At 42.3% G+C, this 25,780-nt stretch overlaps 1 protein-coding gene across 1 annotated transcript in view; it reads right to left on the reverse strand.

The window, feature by feature from the left end:
• LOC115164120 (serine/arginine repetitive matrix protein 4) overlaps positions 1–25,780 on the reverse strand; it is an 81,974-nt gene that overhangs the window by 1,773 nt on the left and 54,421 nt on the right. The window contains exons 2-11 of the mRNA XM_029716297.1: positions 14,902–15,048; positions 8,215–8,307; positions 8,012–8,098; positions 7,696–7,773; positions 7,017–7,103; positions 4,799–4,967; positions 1,435–1,766; positions 1,053–1,250; positions 836–934; positions 525–683 (exon numbers count right to left, since the gene is read on the reverse strand). Coding sequence (XP_029572157.1) covers positions 525–683; positions 836–934; positions 1,053–1,250; positions 1,435–1,766; positions 4,799–4,967; positions 7,017–7,103; positions 7,696–7,773; positions 8,012–8,098; positions 8,215–8,307; positions 14,902–15,048 — 1,449 coding nt within the window. The remainder of the gene's footprint in view (positions 1–524; positions 684–835; positions 935–1,052; positions 1,251–1,434; positions 1,767–4,798; positions 4,968–7,016; positions 7,104–7,695; positions 7,774–8,011; positions 8,099–8,214; positions 8,308–14,901; positions 15,049–25,780) is intronic.

The following is a 25,780-nucleotide window of genomic DNA, read 5'->3' on the forward strand; positions in this document are numbered from 1 at the left end:
AGAATGCTTAATTGGATATTGATGCCAAAGCCAATACCTTATTGTTAACATACAGTACAAGGGGCCTAAGTATTCATGCCTGGATTGCTATGTTACACTTTCTTCACAACATTGTATTTCAGCTCGTGTTCATGTCAGGATAAACTTCTTTAAGATATAGCATTACTGTCACACCTCGAAACAACATTACGCCTGGAACATTTCAATGCATAATCATGAGCACAACTGTTTCATCTAGCTGTCTCGCTGCATCCATTGTAGCTTGTTTAGACGAGTAGAACATGTATCAGGTAAATGGCCTTCTTTTCACAGCACAGTCCGCCAAAAGTCTCTGAGGCAAACTGGAGGCCATTGTCGAAGGTTAAAAGAAGAGGGACTCTGCTGCGGGAAAACCATTGTTGAGTCCGTGGTTTGAGTAAATAAGTTGATACAAAGTCAAATAAAAGAGTTATGGTGCACAAATGAAAGAATGCATGTATTGTAAGAAATGTGAAAGTGTATCAGACAGAGAGAGAAAAGGATACCTAGTTATCCTCCTGGCTTCCAGGTGACTGGGTGAATCTCTTCTCCTTTTCCTCATTGGAGAGTAGGACCTGCGTCTATGCCTCTTCCCGCTTCGCTTCTGACTGCTGTGCTTCACATCCTTCTCACAGGAGCTGGGGTCCCTCTTCTTCTCTCGAATCCTATGTTAGATGGCAAAAGAAGTACAGTAAGGCATCACTCATAAGCAATTCTGTAATTCAGACACATTTTAAACCCACGACACTTGCACATCCTGCTATCATTATGCCAGAAGTAGTTAGTTGAGCAAGTAGATAGGTGAAACATGTTTTACCTCTCTTTACTGTATCTGGAGTAGCTTCCTCTGGACCTTCCACTGCCCTCACTACATTTCCTTCTCAAACCAGAGTAGCTTGGTGAACGGGAGTACGACCTTAAGACAAGCAGAACAGATTTACTTCAACGGTGCTCAGCGAACCCCACATATTTCAAGTGGCTGTTTAAGGTATCAGTGAAGTACATTAGAACATTAAAACCTGAATGAAACCAACCTGGCAGATGACAGTGATCGGCTTCGAGAGTAGCGTCCGGAGTGTCTTGAGCTCCCTGAGGATGTACTTCTGCTGCTCGACGAGTTGGCTCTAGTCCGCTTACGTGAAGAGGCCACCATCCTCAAAGGAGAGAGAGAAGAGACTGTCTTCTGAGGTCTCCCCACCTTGGCCCCACATACTGAGGTTGTTACCGGCTCACTGCAACAATAACAGTGGAATTACACCAATGTATCAATTTCTGCTGCAATTGTAAAAATATGTTGATGGCCTCCTTACAGTATGTACATGGCTGGCTTAAATTAAGGAACATTTCTGATCTTTGACTTCAAGCAGCACTTTACGTCATCTACAGTATGATATTCCTCAAAGATAGGAAGCCCACCTCTTGCCGTTCCCATTGAAAATGGGAGTAGACAAACCACCTTCCACACGCAGAGGTTTACACAGGGAAGCATAGCTGGTCACAGAGTTCCCAGAGTCGGATGCGTTATCGCCATCTGTAAACTTCAGCTTCTCTGGGGAAGCCGGCGCTTGACACAAGACCTTTTTGTCACCGATGACGTTTGTCCGTGAAATGCTGGTTTTGGTCGACGGTGGTGAAGACGTGTCATTCCCGGAATCGTAATCCTGTGGTCCTTTGCTCTGATTGGTCAGAGTGTGATGGTGAACCACTGTCGTGTTTAAAACCTCACTGCCAGGTTTTGACTGCAAGACCTGTAAACAGACAGAAAGAGGATATTGCTTTACTTCTAGAGATGTTTTGGATAGGTTCAAGCAATTACCTGTACGATGCACTGTGATACTCTACAAAGGCACGTATTTCCCTTCAAAACACAGAGAATAAATTATTATTTTGGGACAGAGAACTTGGAAAGATTAAAGACGTCATGCATATTTGTGGCATGCAAATAAGTTGGAAAGAAAAACAAAACTGAACCAAATAGAAATAAATTAACAAAAAAGGTTTAAAGTAAATTAATTTGGAACTAAAACAAACATATGAAAGGAAGAACAAAAGAACGGAAAAGAAAGAGAGAAACTAATGTGTGAATAAAACTACCAACGGCTTTAGCCAAGTCGACTGAGAGAAAAAGATAGAAGAAAGAAGAAGAAAATAACAAAAAAACAATAGCCCCATTACAAAGCCTGTTTTATAGAACATTGAACAAACATCACAAAATGGGTATTATGTAGAAATGAAAAGGATTGCAGACAAAGAGATATCCCATCAGTCTAACTAAGAAAGCCCTCAGAATAGGACAGATGATTGTGCTTTTTCCCTGCAAGAAGAAAATAATTACCCTGCAGCGAACCCTAGGTACAGTACATCCCTACGTCTGCGGATAGCATCGACTTACCAATCAAGATTTCCTCCTTAAGTAGGTAAGGTGTAAGAAAAAGGGAAGAGCGGGCAACATAAGTGCATCATTAGAGTTGAAAATTGCAAGAAAAAGACAACAACCCTCTCTTCAAACCCAGAGCCAGTTAGACTGTTATTGGCATGTTCCTTTTTCTTCCCTTAAGTGTGATTGTTTAGGCGTTTTCTTGGGGCTAGAAGCTCATAACAAGTTTCTATTATGCACTCAATCTGGAATAGTTACACCGCATGTCTGTAAGGCCTTTTATTACAAACTAAATCTACTTTAGAATAGGTATTCAAACCACCTTTGTAAACTACATTGTAGCTTTTTCATTTTTTTTACTAAAGTAAGTGAGTTCGTTTTACTCTAAAATAGCAAGAGTGGTTGCTGTCAATGAGGACTATACAGAAATGCTAGAAATGTTTTCCTGCGGAATGAAACTCATGGGAAATAAGATACTAAATGATTGAATGTTTAGCGAAACTAAATTCCCTCCGAACAGATTATAATCTCTCTGTACCTTTCATTTGCAAATTATTTGTAGTAGATTACTTAAACTCTGCCTGCCCTAAGTCTTTTTCAGATAATCGAGTCCCCGGTCTGCAACATCAGACCAGATTAAAACTGAAAACCCCAGGGGAAACATCAAAACCAAACCATCCGTCACAGGCTACTGACAAATATGCTTCAATCTATCCAATCTTGTTCCTCAATCTTCCTAATACCCACATAGTTTAGCTTCACTAGGATCTGTTATGAAGACAAAATGCTTTCCTGGACATTTTAATAAAAAAAAAAAAATTCTGCCCTTCTGTGCAGTGGTTTGATCATTCAACATAAGCGAAAACAAGCATATAGAACAGTATTTGCATTAATTTAAAAAAAATTAAAACGTAAGGCTACTATTATACTATGAGTATTTCAGTGTCAACCTGGTTGATTAACAATATTGGGCTGTTAACGGCTTAGTTTTTTATATAAACAAATGTGGGACACAAAAAAATGCAGTGTAGAACACCACTACCCATCATGCATTGCTCTAATAACTTTCAAAAGATTGTTCCGAAGTTTGCCCCCAGCAAATAATGAATTCTAAAGACCAAGTATGAAATAGTTTATTTCTGTTCCTTTTGATATAACTACAGAAAGGACTATACTTTCACTGATGATTAATTCACTTAAAACCTGTGAAAATAAATTCTATGAAAGAGTTAGTTTATATAGGTTCCTGCAACAATATTACTTTAATTCAATTAAATCCTGTATAAAATGAATACAAAAAGTGATAAACATAGTAAAATTATATTAGATAACCAATTGTAGAAACCCCTCTCAGAAAAAAGGTTTGAGTTTAGAATACAAAGCATGCGTCAACATAGGCCTAGTTTATTACATTTAAATTACAAAACCTGTGGTTTGCGATTAAAAAAATCTGGGGTGTAATTAGCATAATTTAATGATCACTGGAAAGAAATGGAATGTATTTCATGCCTCAGCAAGCATGAGACAATGAGTCAACGAACGGACAGAGCTGAGCTGGGTTTCAAATCCAAGCAGTTTCAAGTAATAAAGAGAGAAACGGCACTTGGCAAAGTTAGATGTTACCAACGTCCTATTTCGGATCTGAAATACCTGATCAATTACTATCACCCAAGACATAGTTTCTAATACTGCTACAGTGCAGGGCCAATAGCAATTCATAGACAGTTAATAAGAGTATTGTTTTGATGACAACAATTAGTGATGGGCTTGAGCTCAGGAAAAACAGCTGAATTCAAGAAACAATGAACTGCTACAGTATGTGTTGTAATCTTGCCTGCAGTCATTGTGCTGATCATTTCATCTCACTCTTGCCCCATTAGCTTTTCACAAAACAGCTTGAATGCATCCTCGGCACATTATCAATATCTGCCTACCTCCAGCAAGTTCCTCGGGTGCTGTTTCTGCTATGTTTGTATTTATTTGATGATGTTGGTTAGATAAAATGGAAAAACAAGAACAGATGACATTACCGCTAAATGTGGCGTTCATAGAAAATAGGTAAGGAAACAACATGATTCAGACAGGCCATGTAAAATCTATTTGATTCTGAAGTGATTGGAATTCACCCACAAAGGACCAAATTGAATTCAAAAGACCATATCTTCCAAAAATACAATGAATATCTGTGCTATATGTGTGTTTTTATACAGCACAGTATTTCTGATAGCCATTTTTGATCTTGGGGGAGGACACGGTCCGGTTGCTTTGAATACATTTTCATATTTGTTATAAATTCAACTGTTTTCGAGATACTGAGGCAGTTTTACATGGCCTTATAATAGAGTAATAAAAACTACACCACTGGTACATTTGTTAAGGCTCAGAATCCCGATGAACACTTACAGTGCCAGTAGAAAGGACGGAGCGAAAGATTGGAGTCGTTTTACAGACTGACTTGGCGGCGGACCCCCACTCAAACCCTCTGTGGTCCAGGTGCGCTGTACTAGGGTCCTCCCTCTGGGCTGCTAGGCCTCCCAACACAGGGTGATTCACTGATTTGTGCAGATGATGGCTGTGGACACAGATTTTAAGGAGTTAAAACCTCACTACTTCATCATAGTCCCGTGTGGCTCAGTTGGTAGAGCACGGTGTTTGCAATGCCAGGGTTGTGGGTTCGATTCCCACAGGGGACCAGTACGAAATAACTAAATACAAATAAAATAATGATGTATGCACTCACTGTAAGTTTCTCTGGATAAGAGTGTCTGCTAAATGACTAAAATGTAAAGCAAGCAAAACTTGCTTGCCAGCTGACAGTATTTTCTGGCCACAATTGTCTGGCCAAAATTGGCATCTGTGTGTGTTAGGGATAGGTTAGGACAAAACTGTTTACTCAAAATAGCACTTATTGTGCAGTGTTGAGAATACACATTTGGCCTCATGTATTCACTATTTCAATGTTTACTGTTTGAACAACTGTATTCAAATTGACTTCAAATGCGATTTCCCCTCATCTTGTGATGAAAGTTGTTTCACCAACCAACCAAAATGATGTTGTAACTGGTTATGGCCTACTTTGCCATTGTAAAAACTGTGCGGGGACAGAGGGCCAGCTCAGGATATACCCCAGACTGTACAGGAGAACCAGGCAGCACCCTCATAGTGAATGTGATCTAAGGCTGAACAGGGATCAACCCTTATCTGATTACAGACTAATGCCTGCATCAGCTTGTGTGTGTGTGTGTGTGTGTGTGTGTGTGTGTGTGTGCTTGTGCGTGTGTGTGTGTGTGTGTGTCGGCTTGGCAGAGCTCAGACAAACCGGCTTGATATATAGCCTTACCCTCCGACACAGGCAAACACTGCTAGCACAGATACTGCCACCAGCCGAGCTAAGGGGAAGGAGAACTTACACAGACAGCCTTGCCAAACCATGGCATTTCACATTTCAAAACTAGCTAGAGCTAGAGCTGTGAACACGATCCTGGAGAACTCAGTGGGGTTTTATTGGTGGACTTGACGGTTATACAATTCCAAAATAATTATACAGTTCTGGAATGCAGTTGGTGTATAATTGTTTTCCAGGGGACAGTTGGTATGGAATCCCTGGGTATTGAAAATGATTCTGATTGTTCCCCCCTTGTCTCCCCCTACGACAGAGGATGTATCCCAAATGGCACCCTATTCCCTATATAGTAGTGCACTATATGGGGTCAAAATTTGTGCACTATAAAGGGTATAGAGTGCCATTTGCGACGCAAACAGACTCTCGGCACCTTTCAGTGGAGCACGGTCGGTCGGGGTAAAGCTTGCCGCTATTCAATTTCAGTAATGATTTCCTCTGCTGAATATCCCAGGGAAACTCCCAATAATGGAGAGATCCAGAAGGGATTTAAAAGCAATCATCTCTGGTTTAAGATTATTTCAATTTGAAACCTTTGGCTCTCAATTCTGTCTCCCCATGTTACCAGTGTGAATGAATGAGAGAATGAATGGATGAATTCATTAATTCATTAATGAATGAGGGGTGTATGTATGAAAGAGTGGATTATGTCAGATGATGAGTTAATTATTGTAGTGCAGAGGTGACACTAAGGGAGGTCTAATATAATTGTTCTGTCTGTCTCTGAGGATTCAGATGATGAAAATGAAATGATTTATTGTCAGACTACAGTCATATTGAAACTTAACGCAGGCTACAACCTAATGGAAGAGTCAAATGCATAAACTAAACTGCTGGCCCAAATAATTTAGAACCTATCCTATCACCTAACCAATCACCTCAAAATCGTAACTCTAGTCCACACCAATTGCAATATTAATCCGCCAAATCCATCAAACTCTATCAGCGCCACCGCAACACAGCCCGATCTCAGTGATCTGGCCATATGTCACTCTAATTGAGTGGGCATTGATCTGTGGATGCCGTTTCCCAGCCGTTTCCTGTGAAGATGTGATAAGGAGGCTACCGCTACACCCGTTACTCATTCCTATGATCAGACAGTCACCTCTGGCATCAGTCATCACTGTGGCATGACCAGACCAGACCAGGCAGGATGCCCGGGGCTGAAAAGATAAATGGCGGCTTCCGTCGCAGTGTGTGTGTGTTGAGGCTAGGCCTTACCTGCTCTCGGTGCTGGAGGAGCGCCAGGTGGAACTCTCTGACTCTGACCTCTGGTAGCGTCGTCTTCGCTTCGTGTGACTCCGTGAGCTGGAAGAGTAAATGAGAGGAGGGAAGAGAGACCAGGGAATGAGTATTTTCTTAGTAAGGAAGAAATGGCCAAATGTTGCTGTGATGGATATTGCACTTGCTTACTCCTCCATATTCTGCTTCCCTGATTACTGCCACCAAATCAATATATTTCATATAAAGAAGACAAAATATTGTGGTGGAGGGAGAAGGGAGAACAAGATAAAAAAGGAGATTGAAAGGCAGAGAGGAGAATAAATAAATAAATAAATATATATATTTTTAAAGGCAGTGGTCTGACATTCTGTAAGCAGTCACAACGTCTGAACCTCGTTCTATGTTCAGCAACGACGATCGGCTCTGCTTTGCTCACTGCAGCAGAATTATAAATGTTGTCGGTTCATAGCGTGAAATTGGTTTCTCTTACTCTCTTTTGGTAAATTTTTCTCTTTCATTGTGTTTCTTGCTTTCAATCGTGTTTTTCGCTTTCAGAGTGGGTGCTTTCATGGTGCTTTCAGTTTCAGAACACAAAATCAGTGCAGTTTCATCCATACTAGTTGCTTCTCAACATTAATCTAAAGCTCTGAATTGATGGAAAATTACATCAACCAACCTTTTTTTGTGCTTTCGATCACCCTTCCTCTTATGTTTCAAGCTTGAAGAGCTGTGCTTTGTCTTTTTAGAGGTATACCTGGAAAAGAGAAACAAAAACAAAACGTTGTTGTTGACGCTTTCATGTGTGTTCATCTATTTCCTTGACAGAACAGCATACCATTGAAACTTCTGCTTCACTCAAACCTCATATTATACATTTTATAGTGTTTGCCAAAGTAATCTTGCATGCCAGGCTCATGCTGTCTTCTGGTGAAAAAGATCAAAGGTACAATTTCAATACAGATCAACAACAACATTACATAGAAAGTAGCTACCTGTGGCGTTTGCTTTTCTTAGAGCTCTTCTTCTTCTTCTTCTTCTTCTTCCTCTTCCTCACTGGTGACAGGCTGTAGGACGGAGACCTATGACAAAAAGCACATAAACAGTTATGACCACACGCATACAAACACATGCACACACGTACAACAATAGACCCTCCACCGGGCCACCAGAGTGCTGGTTCCTTTTATGTACGGACCTTTTCCTCTTCCTCTTTCTCTCCGATTTCCTTTTCTTTTTCTTCCCTTTGGGAGCGTGGGGCCAAGGGGAGAGATCGTCATCAAATGACACACTGGAACAGGAGACAGAAGACAGGGATTGTTGACATAGTAAATATTTAGTGATGACAGCATTGCCAATGCACTATTTTCATGGTCATGTACAGGAATGTCAAAAATGTTTTATTTGGTAGCACATTATGTGATTTATAAGTAAACACAAAGTTCAGTCATAGCCACAGCACTCCTCAGCAGTCAAGACTAGTAGCACATAAAAAACAAAATGTGGCCGAACGGGGTATTACAACTTGACAACTTCCAGAGCCCAAAGCAATCAATTAAGTTAGGGAGTAGTACCTTTTTAGCCCTGATGGATTCTGAGCTTTACATTCCTGCCAGGACCTTACAGGCATGGCATAGGGGCCCTCTTGCTCTCTCTACTTAGCTCTCTCTCAAATAAATGTATCTCGCTTTCCCTCCCTTTCTCACTCTCTATCCCCTCTTTTTCCCTCTCCCGCTCACTCTCTCTCTCTTGCTCTTTCACTCTGTTTTCCTCCCTCTCACCCACCCTTCTCTCCACCTCCCACCCTTCTCTCCACCTCCCACCCTTTCTCCCTACCCCTCACTCTCTATCTCCAGCCAAGTAGTCTCTCTCTCTCTCTCTCTCTCTCTCTCTCTCTCTCTCCCCTAGGCATTGTCTTTCCACCCAGAGCCTTTTAATTAGTCAATAAAGATGGAACTGTTGTCGGAGACCATCTGCCTCTCAGGATGAATGCTCCTGAAAGGTCCACTTCATTTGCTCTCTGCAAATGGCTAATGCGTCAGGGCAACGAGGCCCTTTTAAGCACTACATACTCCTTAAATTGGCCTTTCAGGTAGAGATAGAGGTAGATGGTAGAAGGGAGGGAGAGGGGGAGGGAGTGTGAGAGAGATACAGAGAGCGAGGGAGGGAGGGAGAGAGAAATATAGAGAGAGGGAGAGACGGTAAAGAAGGGAGGAATTGTGAGAGTGCGATAGAGAGAAGCGTGAGAGAGAGAGAGATGCCTAGGAAAGGGCCGTTAACTGCAATTTATTTGGGCAGCCTTGCCTTGGCTTCAATAATGAGGTAGAAAATGAGCATTATCTGGGTGTCTGGAGGAGATGAAATTAGATGGTTAAATTATGTAGGACTCGCTGAGTCGTAAATATGTCTGGCAAACAAGGTGGAGCTGAGAGAGACTGCAGTCACAGGTGAGCCACTGTTAATCACGCACAGGCACGGACACACACACACACAGGCACGTACGCATACGTGCCCATTTGCCAACACAATTCCATACGCACAAAAAATATATTTCTCTAAAATGTTGTGCACAAATTTGTTTACATCCTTATTAGTGAGCATTTCTCCTTTCCCAAGATAGTCCATCCTCCTGACAGGTGTGGCATATCAAGGAGCTGATTAAACCGCATGATCATTACACAGGTGCACCTTGTGCTGGGGGGCAATAAAAGGCCACTCTAAAATGTGAATTTTTGTCACACAACACAATGCCACAGATGTCAAGTTTTGAGGGAGTGTGCATTTGGCATGCTGACGGCAGGAATGTCCACCAGAGCTGTAACCAGATAATTGAATGTTAATTTCTCTACCATAAGGCGCCTCCAATGTCATTTTAGAGAATTTGTCAGTACGTCCAATCAGCCTCACAACCACAGACCACATGTATGGCATCGTGTGGGCAAGAAGTTTACTGATGTCAACCATGTGAACAGAGTGCCCCATGGTGGCGGTGGGGTTATGGTATGGGCCCCATGGTGGCGGTGGGGTTATGGTATGGGCCCCATGGTGGCGGTGGGGTTATGGTATGGGCCCCATGGTGGCGGTGGGGTTATGGTATGGGCAGGCATACGCTACGGACAACAAACACAATTGCATTTTATCAACGGCAATTTGAATGCACAGAGATACCGTGACGAGATCCTAAGGCCCGTTGTCGTGCCATTCATCCCCCACCATCACCTCATGTTTTCAGCATGATAATGCATGGCCCTATCAACAAGGATCTGTGCCAGTTCCCGCCAATATCCAGCAACTTCGCACAGCCATTGAAGAGGAGTGGGACAACATTCCACAGGACACAATCAACAGCCTAATCAACTCTATGTGAAGGAGATGTGTTGTGCTGCATGAGGCAAATGCTGGTCACATCAGATACTTACTGTTTTTTTTTATCCACACCCCTTCCTTTTCTGTGACCAACAGATGTATATCATCTTTGAAATTGTTACATGTTGCGTTTATATTTTTGTTCAGTATAGATGTGAAATATGTCAAGTGTGTGATCAGATTTGTCAAAACACTGTTGATTTACAAATTAGCTCCCTTTTACATCACCTACTGAATAGTGTAAACACACGTCGTCTAACAGCATCTGAGTGGCTCCAAACATCATGCTGCGGTGCAACAGAGCACTCAGCGAGCAACTGAGGGATATAATAGAGACATAAATGCCACTCCAGCAGAAAACCCATTAGATCATATGACAACACAGTGTGTGTGTGTGTGTGTTTGTGTGTGACCGACTGCAGTCTATATCGTTCCTTCTCTCAGATGAAAACGTATGTGGGCAGACAATATCTCCCCATCCTTCCCTCCGGGAATGCCTAGCCTTGCTGTGTCTGTCCGTTTAGTACACTCGTGCACGCGTACACACACATACACGGACAAACGCACACACACCATTCCAAGTAGATGGAACGCGGCCGTCTGTCTCGCCATAATAAACGATGTCGGTTGGAGGCTGCATTGGATAGCATTAAATAGTAGCAGCTGAAATACATTAAGGGCTGATTATAGGGAAGGAACCCAAGTACTGTCTCGGTAATGAGAAAGCTTTGTTACTCATTAACACTTCTCTCGCACTAACTCCATCCCTGCAGAAGAAAGAAATCATTTGCATCTCGCTCAGTAATAAAAATTAGGAGGGAAGTTTACCTTTACCACTGATCTACAGTAAGATTAATTATCATCCACCGTATGGTTAAGGTTAGGATTGGGGTCTGATAATCTAATCCTAGACTTGTAGTTAAGTGTAATTTTTGGTTTGGCACTGAGGGAGGATATGGTGATTGAATAAAATAAAGATGGATGAAAAACTCATGTTCCCTTCCACTGTAGCAACTGTAGTTACTTCGTCCTTCAGGATCAACAGTTAATCAAAATGTACAGTTGAAGTCGGAAGTTTACATACACCTTTGCCAAATACATTTCAACTCAGTTTTTCACAATTCCTGACATGTATTCCTAGTAAAAATTCCCTGGCAAATGTCAGAATAATAGTAGAGAGAATGATTTATTTCAGCTTTTATTTCTTTCATCACATTCCTGGTGGGTCAGAAGTTTACATACACTCAATTAGTATTTGGTAGCATTGTCTTTAAATTGTTTAACTTGGGTCAAACGGTTCAGGTAGCCTTCCACAAGCTTCCCGCAATAAGTTGGCCTATTCCTCCTGACAGAGCTGGTGTAACTGAGTCAGGTTTGTAGTCCTCCTTGCTCGCACACACTTTTTCAGTTCTGCCCACAAATGTTCTATAGGATTGAGGTCAGAGCTTTGTGATGGCCACTCCAATACCTTGACTTTGTTGTCCTTGAGCCATTTCGCCACAACTTTGGAAGTATACTTGGGGTTATTGTCCATTTGGATGACCCATTTGCGACCGAGCTTTAACTTCCTGACTGATGTCTTCAGATGTTGCTTCAATGTATCCACATAATTTTGCTTCCTCATGATGCCATCTATTTTGTGAAGTGCACCAGTCCCCCCTGCAGCAAAGCACCCCACAACATGCTGCTGCCACCCCCATGCTTCACGGTTGGGATGGTGTTCTTCGGCTTTCAAGCCTATCCCCTTTTTACTCCAAACATAACAATGGTCATTATTGCCAAACAGCTCTATTTTTGTTTCATCAGACCAGAGGACATTTCTCCAAAAAGTCCGATCTTTGTCCCCATGTGCAGTTGCAAACCGTAGTCTGGCTTTTTTATGGCGGTTTTGGAGCAGTGGCTTCTTCCTTGCTGAGCGGCCTTTCAGGTTAGCATCTTCACAAGGTCCTTTGCTGTTGTTCTGGGATTTATTTGCACTTTTCGCAGTACGTTCATCTCTAGGAGACAGAACGCGTCTCCTTCCTGAGCGGTATGATGGCTGCGTGGTCCCATGGTGTTTATACTTGCGTACTGTTGTTTGTACAGATGAACGTGGTACCTTCAGGCGTTTGGAAATTGCTTCCAAGGATGAATCAGACTTGTGGAGGTCTGTAATCAATTGTTGGAAAAATGTATTGTGTCATGCACAAAGTAGATGTCTTAACCGACTTGCCAAAACTATAGTTTGTTAACAAGAAATTTGTGGAGTGGTTGAAAAACGAGTTTTAATGACTCCAACCTAAGTGTATGTAAACTTCCGACTTCAACTGTAGCTAGCTATATGTATATCATTAGCAGCTAGCTAGCCATCTACAGAAATAACAGCAGTCAGAGCTCATTTCCACAGACTGTCACTGTTCCAACAGATTTTTCGGAGGTAAGTTGGTCGATGTCAGTCAGCAGTTTTGCCATCGTAGCTCTGTGTATTTCCTGCATGTTCCCGGGCTACCCCTGCTCCCCACTGTGTGATGTTTGCTGGTGCGGTGGGGTGGGACTCTAATGATTGTGGTGTCAGGTTTGGTTTTAGCTTCTGTCCTCTCTCCTCAGCGCTTTGACCTTCAGGGCACAGTCGGGATAAACAGGCCTCTGATGGAGGCCATTACTTCTAGCTGTCAGATACTGATGCACACAGCCAGGGCAAGGTTTATAGCCGCTCCCTATTCCCTGGAAGCAATGTGGTGAGAGGTCCACAACTACACTGTTTATACCTATCCAGACTACTGGTGCGGTTTACAACTGGTCCAGTTTCCCTCCCTAGCCTTTCCCCTTGGCCCTTCCCTTAAATGCAAGTCTGTAAGGTGGAAGCAATATGGTGAAAGCACCATCACTATACCTATCCAGACCCTTCAGATGGGCAAGCATTGTAAGGTTAGGGCCAAGGGAAGGGGTAGGAAGTGAATTGGGACTGCCCGTGTGTTACTTCTAGCTGTCAGCTATTGATGCACAGGCATGATATAGCTGCCTGGTTGCCCAATTAAAACACTCAATACAGAAGCAGGGATAGCTAAGGCCAAGGCTTTTTATTAGCCGTTACTAGGGCCAGGAGTTTTTCCTCCTGACCAGGACAAACTCCTGGCCATAGTTATTACGCAAAACACAGTTTGCTCTTTTTAAAGTCAAGTTCTTAACCACAGCCCTACGAAGTGCTTTTATCCATACTCTTCTCATGTGTAAAAGGCGTGATCATAATCGTCAGAAGCACATCAGAGACTACTTTTTCTCTTTATGTTAAGCTTTAAACCAAAGTGCAGCTGCAGCTGTTCTTTAAAGTTCAACGAGCCAGTCTATGATTTCCAGTGCTTATGATCCCGGGAACACTTAAGATGTCTTCTCCCGTGTTTTACATGTCGACTACCGCCTCCAGCTGTATTACCATGCCAGCTTTGAAGGTGTCTGAAGACTTATTCCAGCTTTAAAATATCTGACGAAATTGATTTTCTCACCTTAAAATGACTTGGCAAAGGATTCTGTATGCTTCCCAAATGGGGCCCTATTCCCTATATCAGGTTTCTCCAACTGGCGTCCCACGGGCCAAATTTAAGCAACACATAATAAAAATATATATATGATCGTATACAAACGTTATCGAGGTTTGAAATTCTTATGTTTTAGTCAAATATTATATCTGGTTGGGCTTCTTGCAGTGAATTTGCAATCTACAAATGATTGTTAATGATCCCTGCCCTATTAAGTTCACCACTTTTGAATAGGGCCCATAGGGCTCTGGGTCAATAGTAGGGCACTATTGGGAATAGGCTGCCATTTGGGAGGTACACACTATTCTTGAGGTGTGAAGGAAATCAAACTAGTGGGTTGGATGGTGGCGGGTAGAGAGGGTAGGGCGTGTAGGGGGTGTCCATGAAAGGGGGGAACCGACTGTCACTGGGCTCAAAATATTTCACAACACCTTTGTGTTTTGCACTGTGCCGGTGCTGATAACAATGTTTACGTCCCTCTCAGCACGACGCACCAGGAAGCTGAGATTACCTCTGTCTTCAGACAGAGACTGGGTCTGCGTCCCAAATCAAACCTTATTCCCTATATAATACACTTCTTTTGGTCAAAAGTAGTGCAAAATGTAAGGAACAGCATGCCCTTTGGGACGTAGACAGGGAGAGAATCCCCCAAGGTGTATTCTGGATATTCGTAGCTTTATCCCCCATGCAACACTTGATCACAAACAAGGCTGTTCAAACGTTTGTGCCAAAGAAAGCTGGATAACATTGTGTAAAAAGTGGAAGGCAAATGTTTAATTCTCAAACCTCCTTATCATCTACAAAGACCGTTCACCTTCAAAGACTTCCCTTCGTCACCATTTGAAATGCTGAAATAGAAGTGGCAAGGGCTTGAAATTGAAATTGTTCCCCCCCCCGATCCCAAATTGAAATTGAGCCCCCATACAAGCTATGCTGAAGCAATGCTTGTACAATACAGTCATTTATTTGGTGGAGCTGCGACTGCAAGACAGAGAGGCACTCACCACCGCGTCCGATGATAGCTGCTATGTTTGTGTCGTCCTATGTCTCTGATGCATCCATTTCTGTCTGTGGTTGTGTCCACCTTGGTGTCCGCTACCTCCCCTTTTCTCTCGTCGGCTTTGAGTGGCTGGCAGGTTGTTGCCTCCGTGCTGTGGATTGATAGAAAAAAAGAAGAATGGATTTAGTTCTCTCTCTCTCTCTCTCTCTCGCTCTCTCTCTCGGTCTGTGTTGTTGTCAGCTGCACGTGACTCTCTGGAACACATTCCATTTGAAATATTCTCAGAATACGAACTGTTAACTGTTTTCATTATACAGTTTGAAATGCATTGATGCATCACTAGGGTCTATTTTATTTCTCCTCCTTTCAGTCACTCCACAGGATGTTTTTATTTCTATTTTTCCCACCCAGACCCTGGCTATGTACTAGATGGCACCCTATTCCCTATATAGTGCACTACTTTTGAACCAGAGCCCCATGGGCTCTACAGCACCTGGAGGCCAGCTAGAGGCCAGCTATTCTCCATTCAAATGAGCTGTCAGTTGAAATGCCGTTATTTACATGCTTCAGTTGACCTGACATCCTCTGAAATTATTTTCTGCATCTCGAGGTCTCGAGGTTGGCAGGCGTAGCAATGGGGAGGCTTTGGCAAGTGGAACAGTTGAACAGTTAAGCACAGACAGAGGCAGAGCTCCTTGAGTTTGTCCTTCCATAGGGGTGAAGAAACTATCGCTTATACTCATTGCATAGTAGCAACTATCAGACCCAAAAGCTAAAACAATTCAATCACATTTTATCCCTGTGCTATATTACTATGCTCTATTACTCACAGGTTGACCACTTCATTCTCCCAACATGTAGAATGGAAACAGTGTAATGGAAATAACACCAGTAATGAATGAATATAACAGCATTCCACTACATGCATTTCCATTTAACTATGCACTTAACTATGGACGATCATGATTTGGACACGAAGCTACTGTACCGTTTCCTATGCAATTTTGTATTAAAGTCATATGAAAATGATTTAGCCTTTTTTGCATTGATTCCTACAGTCTTGGCTTCATCACAATATCAAACCTGTGTAATATGACTGTCCAGATAATAGTACACTACTTTCCCATAGGGCTCTGGTCAGAAGTACCACACTATATAGGGAATAGGGTGACATTTGAGACACAGACTTCTCTGTGCCCTTTCCTTATTACCATACTGTGTTTTAGTCACGGGAGATTGAAGCGTAATTATACATCTTCCTTCTTTCGAGCGTCTCTGTCTGATTGTAATGAGAAGATAATCAGGAGCTGAGATTAAGACTTGATTGCCTCCTCTCCCTCCGCTCAGAGCTTTCTGCTTTCTCTCTCTCTCCCACCTCGGTATTATAGACTGAGGGGCCACACACACACAGAAAAGAAACACACACACTCACAAGCAATTACACGTGAGCGAGTGTACACGTACACACACGTAGGCACGCACACCGTCTGTACGGCCTGTAGTGTCAAACTAATAATGTAAAAGTGCAGGCTGTCTCCATCACGGTGGTGAGTTTTAAAGGTGATGGGTGAAATGAAGACAGCTAACGCTTGCTGGGTTGGGTGATTAACATGATCAAGGAATCAAGGGAAGGAGACTGAGGCTGATAGAGGAAATGAATATTTCAATACGCACTAGATGATGATTAATGTATTTTTTATTCTGTTAGGAGAAAAAGTAGACCCTATCTGTTCTCTAGATTGCTATTGGCATTGACGTCATGGACCAGTTTTTATTCCGAAGGCGCTGTGATGGAATATCTTTCCAGATTTGTCTTGTATTTGAAGAGGAATTATGTGGCCTGTAATGCTTGGGAATTCTGACAGAACCTGAATTTGTTTACTCTGAGGCAGGTAGAAGACGGGTACAGGTGTGGAATCTTAATTTGTTGGTGTGGTATCTTAAATGAGCCTCCTGATTCACATAAATTCACTGAAAACACAAATTCCTCTTTCTCTCTCGCTCTCTCAAACCAGACAGAATAAATGTCCTACTACTGTACATCCTACTACTGCGACATTCAAATGTACAAAAAAATATCTCAAATGTCGCCATACACATCAACAATCGTCATTTTATATAGCTTACTAACACAAGATAGATATTGGTCTCCACTACGACATACAGTGCCTTCGGAAATTATTCAGACCCCATGACTTTTTCCACATTTTGTTACGTTAGAGCCTTATTCTTAAATGGATTACATTTTCTTTTAAATTATCATAAATTTACACACAATACCCCATAATGACAAAGCAAAAACAGTTCAAAAACCCAGAAATGCCTTATTTACATAAGTATTCAGACCCTTTACTATGAGACTCGAAATTGAGCTCAGGCGCATCCTGTTTCCATTGATCATCCTTGAGATGTTTCTACAACTTGATTGGAGTCCACCTGTGGTAAATTCTATTAATTGGACATGATTTGGAAAGGCACACACCTATGTATATATAAGGTCCCACAGCTGACAGTGCATGTCAGAGCAAAAACCAAGCCATGAGGTTGAAGGAATTGTCTTTAGAGCTCCGAGATAGGATTGTGTGGAGGCACAGATCTGGGGAAGGGTACAGTACCAAAACATTTATGCAGCATTGAACACAGTGGCCCCCATCATTCTTAAATGGAAGATGTTTGGCACCACCAAGACTCTTCCTAGAGCTGGCCAGGCTCTAAACAGAGTCTAGAAAACATTAGGAACACCTGCTCTGTTCATGATATACTGTAGACTGATCAGGTGAATCCAGGTGAAAGCTATTATCCCTTATTGATGTCACGGAGACAGGTTAAAGAATCATTTTTAAGCTTTGAGAGAATTGAGACAAGGATTGTGTATGTGTGCCATTCAGAGGGTGAATGGGCAAAACAAAAGATTGAAGTGCCTTTGAACAGGGTATGGTAGTAGGTGCCACGCACACGGGTTTGAGTGTGTCAAGAACTGCAACGCTGTTGCCAAGCCTGTGTGTATCAAGAATGGGCCATCACCTAAAGGACATCCAGACAACTTGACACAACTGGGGGAAGCATTGGAGTCAACATGGGCTAGCATCCCTGTGGAACGCTTATGACACCTTGTAGAGTCCATGCCCTGACGAATTGAGGCTGTTCTGAGGGTTAAACGGGGTGCAACTCAATATTAGGAAGGTGTTCCTAATGTTTTGTACACTAAGTGTAGCTTACTGTAGCCTATCAAAACACTTTTTCCAGTAGGAATGATCCGTTTTTTTTAATATAATCAAATCCTCCTGCTGCAGGACTATTTTTCTTCTGCGGCAAAACTGGTCAAATTAAGATCCAATATCTGTAAGAGGGGTTATACGTTGGACAGGAGTCGGTCAAAACCTGCAATAAGGTGAAAACTGTTTAGGGGTTAATCAAATAGGGAAGTAAGGAACAATAAAAAGGTTCCTATGCCATGAAGAGCTATATTTTTTTTAATGTAGATATCCAACATGACCCACCCTCATAATTAGAAAGAATACCCTGACAGAGATGGTATTACAAAGGTATGTCAGTTTTGGGTCATGCATTCCCTCAAGACATTCGTTTTCCCAAATAAAGATGAACACAATCATCTTTTTCTGCTTGACATCCTATCATACTAATGATATACTCAAATGATATTCTGTATTCTTAATTTGAGCCAGTTTGCTACAGCAGGAAAATAATCCTGCAGCAAAAGGAAATATCAGGAATCAAGGTAAGACCCAAGTGCAGACTGTGTGAAGTAACAATGTTTATTGTAAACACAGGGGCAGGCAAACGACAGGTCAAGGCAGGCAGGGGTTGATAATCCAGAGCAGAGCCCAAGGTACAGGCAGGCTCGGGTCAGGCAGAGGTCGGTAATCCAGAGGTGGAGCAAAGATACCGGACATCAGGCAGGCTCAGGGTCAGAGACAGGCATTGGTCAGGCGGGCGGGTAAAGGGTCTGGACAGGCAAAGGTCAAAAACCAGGAGGATGAGAAAAAGAGAGACTAGGGACAAACAAGAGCTGAGACAAAACACTGGTAGGCTTGAACAAACAAGACAAACTGGCAACAGACAGACAGAAAACACAGGTATAAATACACAGGGGATAATGGGGAAGATGGGCGACACCTGGAATGGGGTGGAAACAAGCACAAGGACAGGTGAAATAGATCAGGGTGTGACAGAAAATGTGAATTATTATCTAGATTATAATTCATGAACATCTTTTGTAGGGGTTGATCCATTTTTTCGTTTGGGAAAATCAAGTCTGACATTTTCAATGGAAATTACAAACGTTAAAAGCCAATTTAAACCTTGAATACACTACTGCTGTGCCGGAAAATTCTCAGCAACAAAAATGTTATCAAATTAAGATCCTACATATACATTCCCAAATAAAGATGAACACAGTCATCCTATCATACTAATGACATACTCTAATGATATTCTATATAATCATATGCAATCTCTGCTTTTGTGGAACACTTATAGAAGGAGTATAACCAGGCTGACTGTGGCTTAGCTTTGTTGTTGTCTTTATCAGAGTGACTCATGCTTCCTGGAACAGTGGCACAGGCCCCTGTGCTCTGTTGCTTTGTTATGTAGTACTGCTGCTATTGTGGTGTATCATGTGGAAGAGGGGGAAAGCAACAACAGATGGAGCAGATTCTACATTACAAACAGGAGAGAGGAGCTTAAAGGGGGCATTACTTTCACCTCAGCAAACTCCCCAGGGTCAGAGAGAGAGAGAGAGAGACAGAGAGAGAGAGCAAAAGAGTGTGTATGAAGGGGGAGGCTTCAGGGGATGGGGTGTGTGCATGCATTCTTACATGCCCGTTAATGCATTATTGTGTCTGTGTACAGAAATTAACAATCTATTACAGTGTATTATTCTATAAGTAAATGTATGACACTCCATTTAGTATGATATATTACGTTATGTTACATTATGAATGGAATAGCAGTAGTGCAATATCATATGCTTTATAGGGCATATAGTGCCATACGTCTTACCCGGTCGTGCAATACGAATTGGAAGTATTTTATCATACATCCTGGGGATGTATAGTATTATATGTCTTTCTCTGAGACAAGGTTGCTTTTGCGCCATAATAACAAAGGAGAATTACGGGGAGAATTTACATCTGTGGTTAGGAGAACTAATGACAAAGGTTAGGATCTTTTATGTTGAAGCTTAGAAGAACTAAAATGACAAAGGTTAGGTGAATTTATGTAGCAGGTCAGGTGAACTGGGTTAAGTTTAGAATAAGGGTTAGCGAAAGGGTTTGCTAAAATGTCCCCGACTCGAACACGCAACCTTTGCTAGACGGTCGCGGATTACGCACACCCATCCTTCCCGACCAACCTCCCTACTTTCGTTTCTGTCTAAAGTAACTAGACCATTAGTACGTATCATCCATCTTGGAGTTGCTCGGAAATATGTAAATTATGTTTCGTATGGCTCTGAGGCCAGGCTTGTGCATGCAGGCATAGACACACTCACGCATGCACGCAAACACACACACACACACACAGTACCTCTAATGACGGTGTGAAAAAAATTCTATAATGAAATAGTAAATCAGATTTGTACGCCACTCTGCAAGAAAAGCTGACATAATTGCCTCCTGCATCGGTGTGTGTCTATTTCTCTCTCTCCTTCCCTCTGCACAGACACTTCCAAATGGAGTGTTTACACAAAACGTGAAGGAAAAAAGGGCGAGATGGTAGATGGGAGCAGCGTGGAGCGGAGTTTTGAATGGAGCCTCCACAAGGATGTAACAAAGAGGGATTCTGATTCTAGACCAGCATTATGTTCCAACTTCCATCCCTTCCACTACTGATGCCCTGCTGTGACTGGATACAGTCTTCCAAGTACAGTAGAACTTACAGCATTTTATGCCCCCCAGGCTTTGTGAGTACCGTGTATGTTTCTTTTGTAGGCCTACTCTTAACCGGTATGGTGTGCCGAGATGAATCGTGGATGTAAGATTCCATTCAGTCCGTCTCATCCACTTCTCATGGTCACTGTGAAGGGATGTGCGTTCTGTTTTGCAAGATGTGGGTAATTATGGCTGCCATGCAAGCCATGTGCACACGGGGATGCACACACACACACTGTAAAGGAGTTACTGTGAATTTGACAGTAACCTACAGGCAGCTGAATGGCAAGTAAAATTCTGTATTTCATATTTCAGTACACTGTACAGTGATATAAATACGGAATGAAAGCAAGTACTGTGTAATGACACACAGTACAATACCATAAAATGTACTGTATTATACGTTAGAAAAGTAAACGCTACCATAGTTGGTATGAATTCATTAATAAATTCAATTAATTGAGGGGGATGGGTTTGTATTTCGCAACATTTTACTGTAATTACAAGGGATTGATGCAAGCAGGCAGGTTGGCTGCCAGGTAAAGTGTTTACAGATTACAGCATATTAATGAGGCCTTAACAAAGGCTTCCAAACTAGCAGCTTCTACAGGGCAAAACAGATCAAAAGGACATGGCAAAATGCTCAACCAAGGTTTAAGACTTGCTGCAATTCCAGTCTATCCCCCATACATTTTATATTGATGGGGCACTAAAACCACATAGAAGTTAAATTGGTACAGCATTCCTACTCACAGGTGCAACAAGTATAGCCTATTGCAAGGCACACCTCAAAATATTTTGATGCACCAGAAACAACAATACCATGCACCCACTAGTGGTCTAAAGGTTTTTGGTGCACCAAAGATGCGGTATGGTACTGTATTCTGCAGGATTGAATTACAGTACCATTCCAAATACAGCAATTCTTTCCCCATGCACAATATTTTCCACAGGGCACCATCATTTACAGTATGCTGCAGTAAAATGTTTCAGATTATTTTACTGTTGACTATACCCAAATTACCATATAAATTAAAGTTTATTCAAGGTTTAGTTTAAGTTTCAGTGCACATCTACAGGAGACATACTGCCATTGCCAAGAAGACCTGTGCGTGTCTAATAGAGCTTTAATAGAGGAGATGCCAGGAAGGATCGATACATCTAGCCTCAAACAGGAAGGGAAAACAGGAAAAACAAGATGGTGGATCAATAAATTAAACAACACGACCACAGCCGGTCAGGGAGAGGGCAAGTCAAAGGAGATGTCAACATTTGGATTATGGTCCTCCTCATTGACATTGACATAGTATATGTAGGTTAAACAGTCGATTTAGGCAGAGAAAACAAACATGGTGTGACAGGAACCCATCCTGCATACAAAATGGTGGTCTGAGAATTATTAGTGACACTTTATCAGTGAATGATCAGTGACTTTGGGGGAGCCTTGGTACAGTGGTCTCATAAACAAATCACTCTGTCTGAGTCAGTAATGGAAACTCAGATAGAGAAGCCCACTGTCAATGTACTATTACCTTGAAACCACAGTGGAGATGGGGGAAAAAGGGACTTGGAGGGATATGTTGAAATATAGAGTACATACCACCTAGCATACCACTTACAGTAGAATTACTTATGGTGCTTTCGGAAAGTATTCAGACCCTTTGACTTTTTCCACATTGTTACTTTATAACCTTATTCTAAAATGGATTAAAAAAAATGTTCCCCCTCATCAATCTACACTGACCCATACTGACAAAGCAAAAACTGAAATATCACATTTACATAGGTATTGAGACCTTTTACTCAGTACTTTGTTGAAGCACCTTTGGCAGCGATTACAGCCTCAAATCTTTTTGGGTAATTACATATTTACCTGATTTGTTTGATATTAATAGTTAGCAATCAATTCTTAACAAATAGGAGGATATTTCTGTCCTGTTAGTGTCTGTATTTTTATGGTCTCCACTCTAGTTCCCTGCAGTTAATCTGGGCTTATGGTCACCAGAAATGGCTTGAGCTGACAAACGAGTTAAAGACTGCATTACATAGACAAGATGTGGTGGGTGTAACCGAGATAGAGATAACCAGGAGGAGTTTAGAGTTCAGCTGTATATAGTACTCTGCATTTGTGTAAAGGTTAGGTTACTTGGTCCAACACTCAAGGGTGGGGGGGTGGGGGGGGTCGACCAGCCTCATTATTGCAATAATTAATCGATATATTAAAAAAAGATGATTGTTTGAAGAAATGACCAAATCTCTCTCAGTACTGAATTTCCACGACACACTACCAGTTTGGCACACCTCTATTTGGGGAGTTTCTCCCATTCTTCTATGCAGATCCTCTCAAGCTCTGTCAGGTTGGATGGGGAGAGTCGCTGCACAGCTATTTTCAGGTCTCTTCAGAGATGTTCGATTGGGTTCAAGTCCGGGATCTGGCTAGGCCACTCAAGGACATTCAGAGACTTGTCCCGAAGCCACTCCTGCATTGTCTTGGCTGTGTGCTTAAGGTCGTTGTCTTGTTAGAAGGTGAACCTTTGCCCCAGTCTGAAGTCCTGAGTGCTCTGGAGCAGGTTTTCATCAAGGATCTCTCTGTACTTTGCCCCGTTCATCTCTGCCTCGATCCTGACTAGTCTCCCAGTCTCTGATGCTGAAAAACATCCCCACAGCATCATGTTGCCACCACCATGCTTCACCGTAGGGATGGTGCCAGGTTTCTCCAGGCGTGACACTTGGCATTTAGGCCAAAGAGTTCAATCTTGGTTTCATCAGACCAGAGAATCTTGTTTCTCATGGTGTCAGAGTCTTTAGATGACTTTTGGCAAACTCCAAGTGGGCTGTCATGTGGCTTCCGTCTGACCACTCTACCATAAAGGCCTGATTGGTGGAGTGCTGCAGAGATGGTTGTCCTTCTAGAAGGTTCTCCCATCTCCACAGAGGAACTCTGGAGCTCTGTCAGAGTGACCATCGGGTTCTTGGTCACCTCCCTGACCAAGGCCCTTCTCCCCTGATTGCTCAGTTTGGCCGGGCGGCCATCTCTAGGAAGAGTCTTGGTGGTTCCAAACTTCTTCCATTTATGAATGATTGAGGCCACTGTGTTCTTGGGGACCTTCAATGCTGCAGACATTTTTTAGTACCCTTCCCCAGATCTGTGCCTCGACGCAATCCTGTCTTGGAGCTCTACGGACATTTAATTTGACCACATGGCTTGGTCTCTGCTCTGACATGCACTGTCAGCTGTGGGACCTTATATATACATAGGTGTGTGCCTTTCCAAATCATGTCCAATCAATTGAATTTACCACAGATGGACTCCAATAAAAGTTGTAGAAACATCTCAAGGATGATCAATGGAAACAGGATGCACCAGAGCTCAATTTTGAGTCTCATAGCAAAGGGTCTGAATACTTATGTAAATATGGTTTCTGTTTTTAATAAATGTGCAAAAATGTCTAAAAACATGGTTTTCGCTTTGTCGTTATGGGGTTGAGGACATTTTTTTTTATTGAATCAATTTTAGAATAAGGCTGTAACGTAACAAAATTTGCAAAAAGTCAAGGGTCTGAATACTTTCCGAAGGCACTGTGTGCCCAGTACATTGCCTTATTCAAATTGGCATGCTAATATGGACATGGTAACAGAGTCGAAATAAAGGGAATGTGTGTGTTAGTGTGTCTTAGGGATCTTCCTTCCCCAGTTGCTGTGGGTGATTTGAGCATTCATTCGGTCCCTAGACACTCCTCTGAAGTTCAGCAAGGCTAATATGCTGTTCATTACCCATGTCAAAGCTAGCAGGAACAATGGATAATCATTATTATAGGCGATGAAAGTCATGGTAATTAGGAGTGGAAGAGACATGATCTAGCACCACAATTAAACACCCGATAGACTAGCACACCCTATTTTAAATTAAGGCTTATTGTTTGTCCAAGTTCCATATTCTAGGGACAACTTAATTATCACCCAAAGACTTTCCTAGATAGCAATTAGATTAATGATGTGAATACACTTGCCTCAGGGGTACTGCACTACTCCAATAACGAACATGTACATTTTTCAAGTAGAGTTGGATTGGTCTGCGAAATGCGTCACACTACGAAACGTCTTTTCCAGTATTTTTCCAGTAACTATAGTGGATGCAGAACCAGACTAACCAAGCCCAGGTTCAGCTCAGTAGTGGGAAATAGGTCTACGTGGAATACTACTGTATCAGGGTTGGGGTCAATTCCGTTTCAGTTCCCGTCAATTCAGTGAAATTCCGATTCCAATTCTCTTCAATGCTTTGCAATTAGGAACATTTGGAATTGGGGAATTGGAATTGGGTTTACTTTCTGAATTTACTGGAATCGAAATGGAATTGAACCCGACCCTGTACTGTGTCTCCATGTGTTTTGTGTCAACCCTCACATATCTGTCCTTTTTTTGCAGCATGCAGTGGCTCGTATTTGTGAAGAAGAGGTAAGTACCCACTGTGCTACTATTAGGTCAGTGTCTAATGAAAGCAGAGGAGGAAAGCTGCAACGATGATTACAGAGGTCACTCCACTCGCTGTCAACACACAACAGTAGGAGCCTCCACCGTGGCTCCCTCTCAATACACAAACCCACCCACACCTATCCATGACCCACACTAATTATTAAACATGCAGGTACATACGCTTATACACCTGCTTGTCATCGCAAACAAGCAAGCCATTTAAGTGGACTGTGGTGGTACTAGATTTTGCATATGGATGAGACCAAGCTCAGCCAGTGTACTCACAAATAGAGCAACATCAAATCAAATCAAATTGTATTAGTATTGGGCCGTACGTACTACCCTCTGTAGTGCCTTGCGGTCGGAGGCCGAGCAGTTGCCATACCAGGCAGTGATGGAACCAGTCAGGATGCTCTCAATGGTGCAGCTGTAGAACCTTTTGAGGTTCTGAGGACCCATGCCAAATCTTTTCAGTCTCCTGAGGGGAAATAGGTTTTGTCGTGCACTCTTCACGACTGT

The sequence above is a fragment of the Salmo trutta genome, chromosome 27 (genome assembly GCF_901001165.1).
Source record: "Salmo trutta chromosome 27, fSalTru1.1, whole genome shotgun sequence".
Lineage (NCBI taxonomy): Eukaryota > Metazoa > Chordata > Actinopteri > Salmoniformes > Salmonidae > Salmo > Salmo trutta.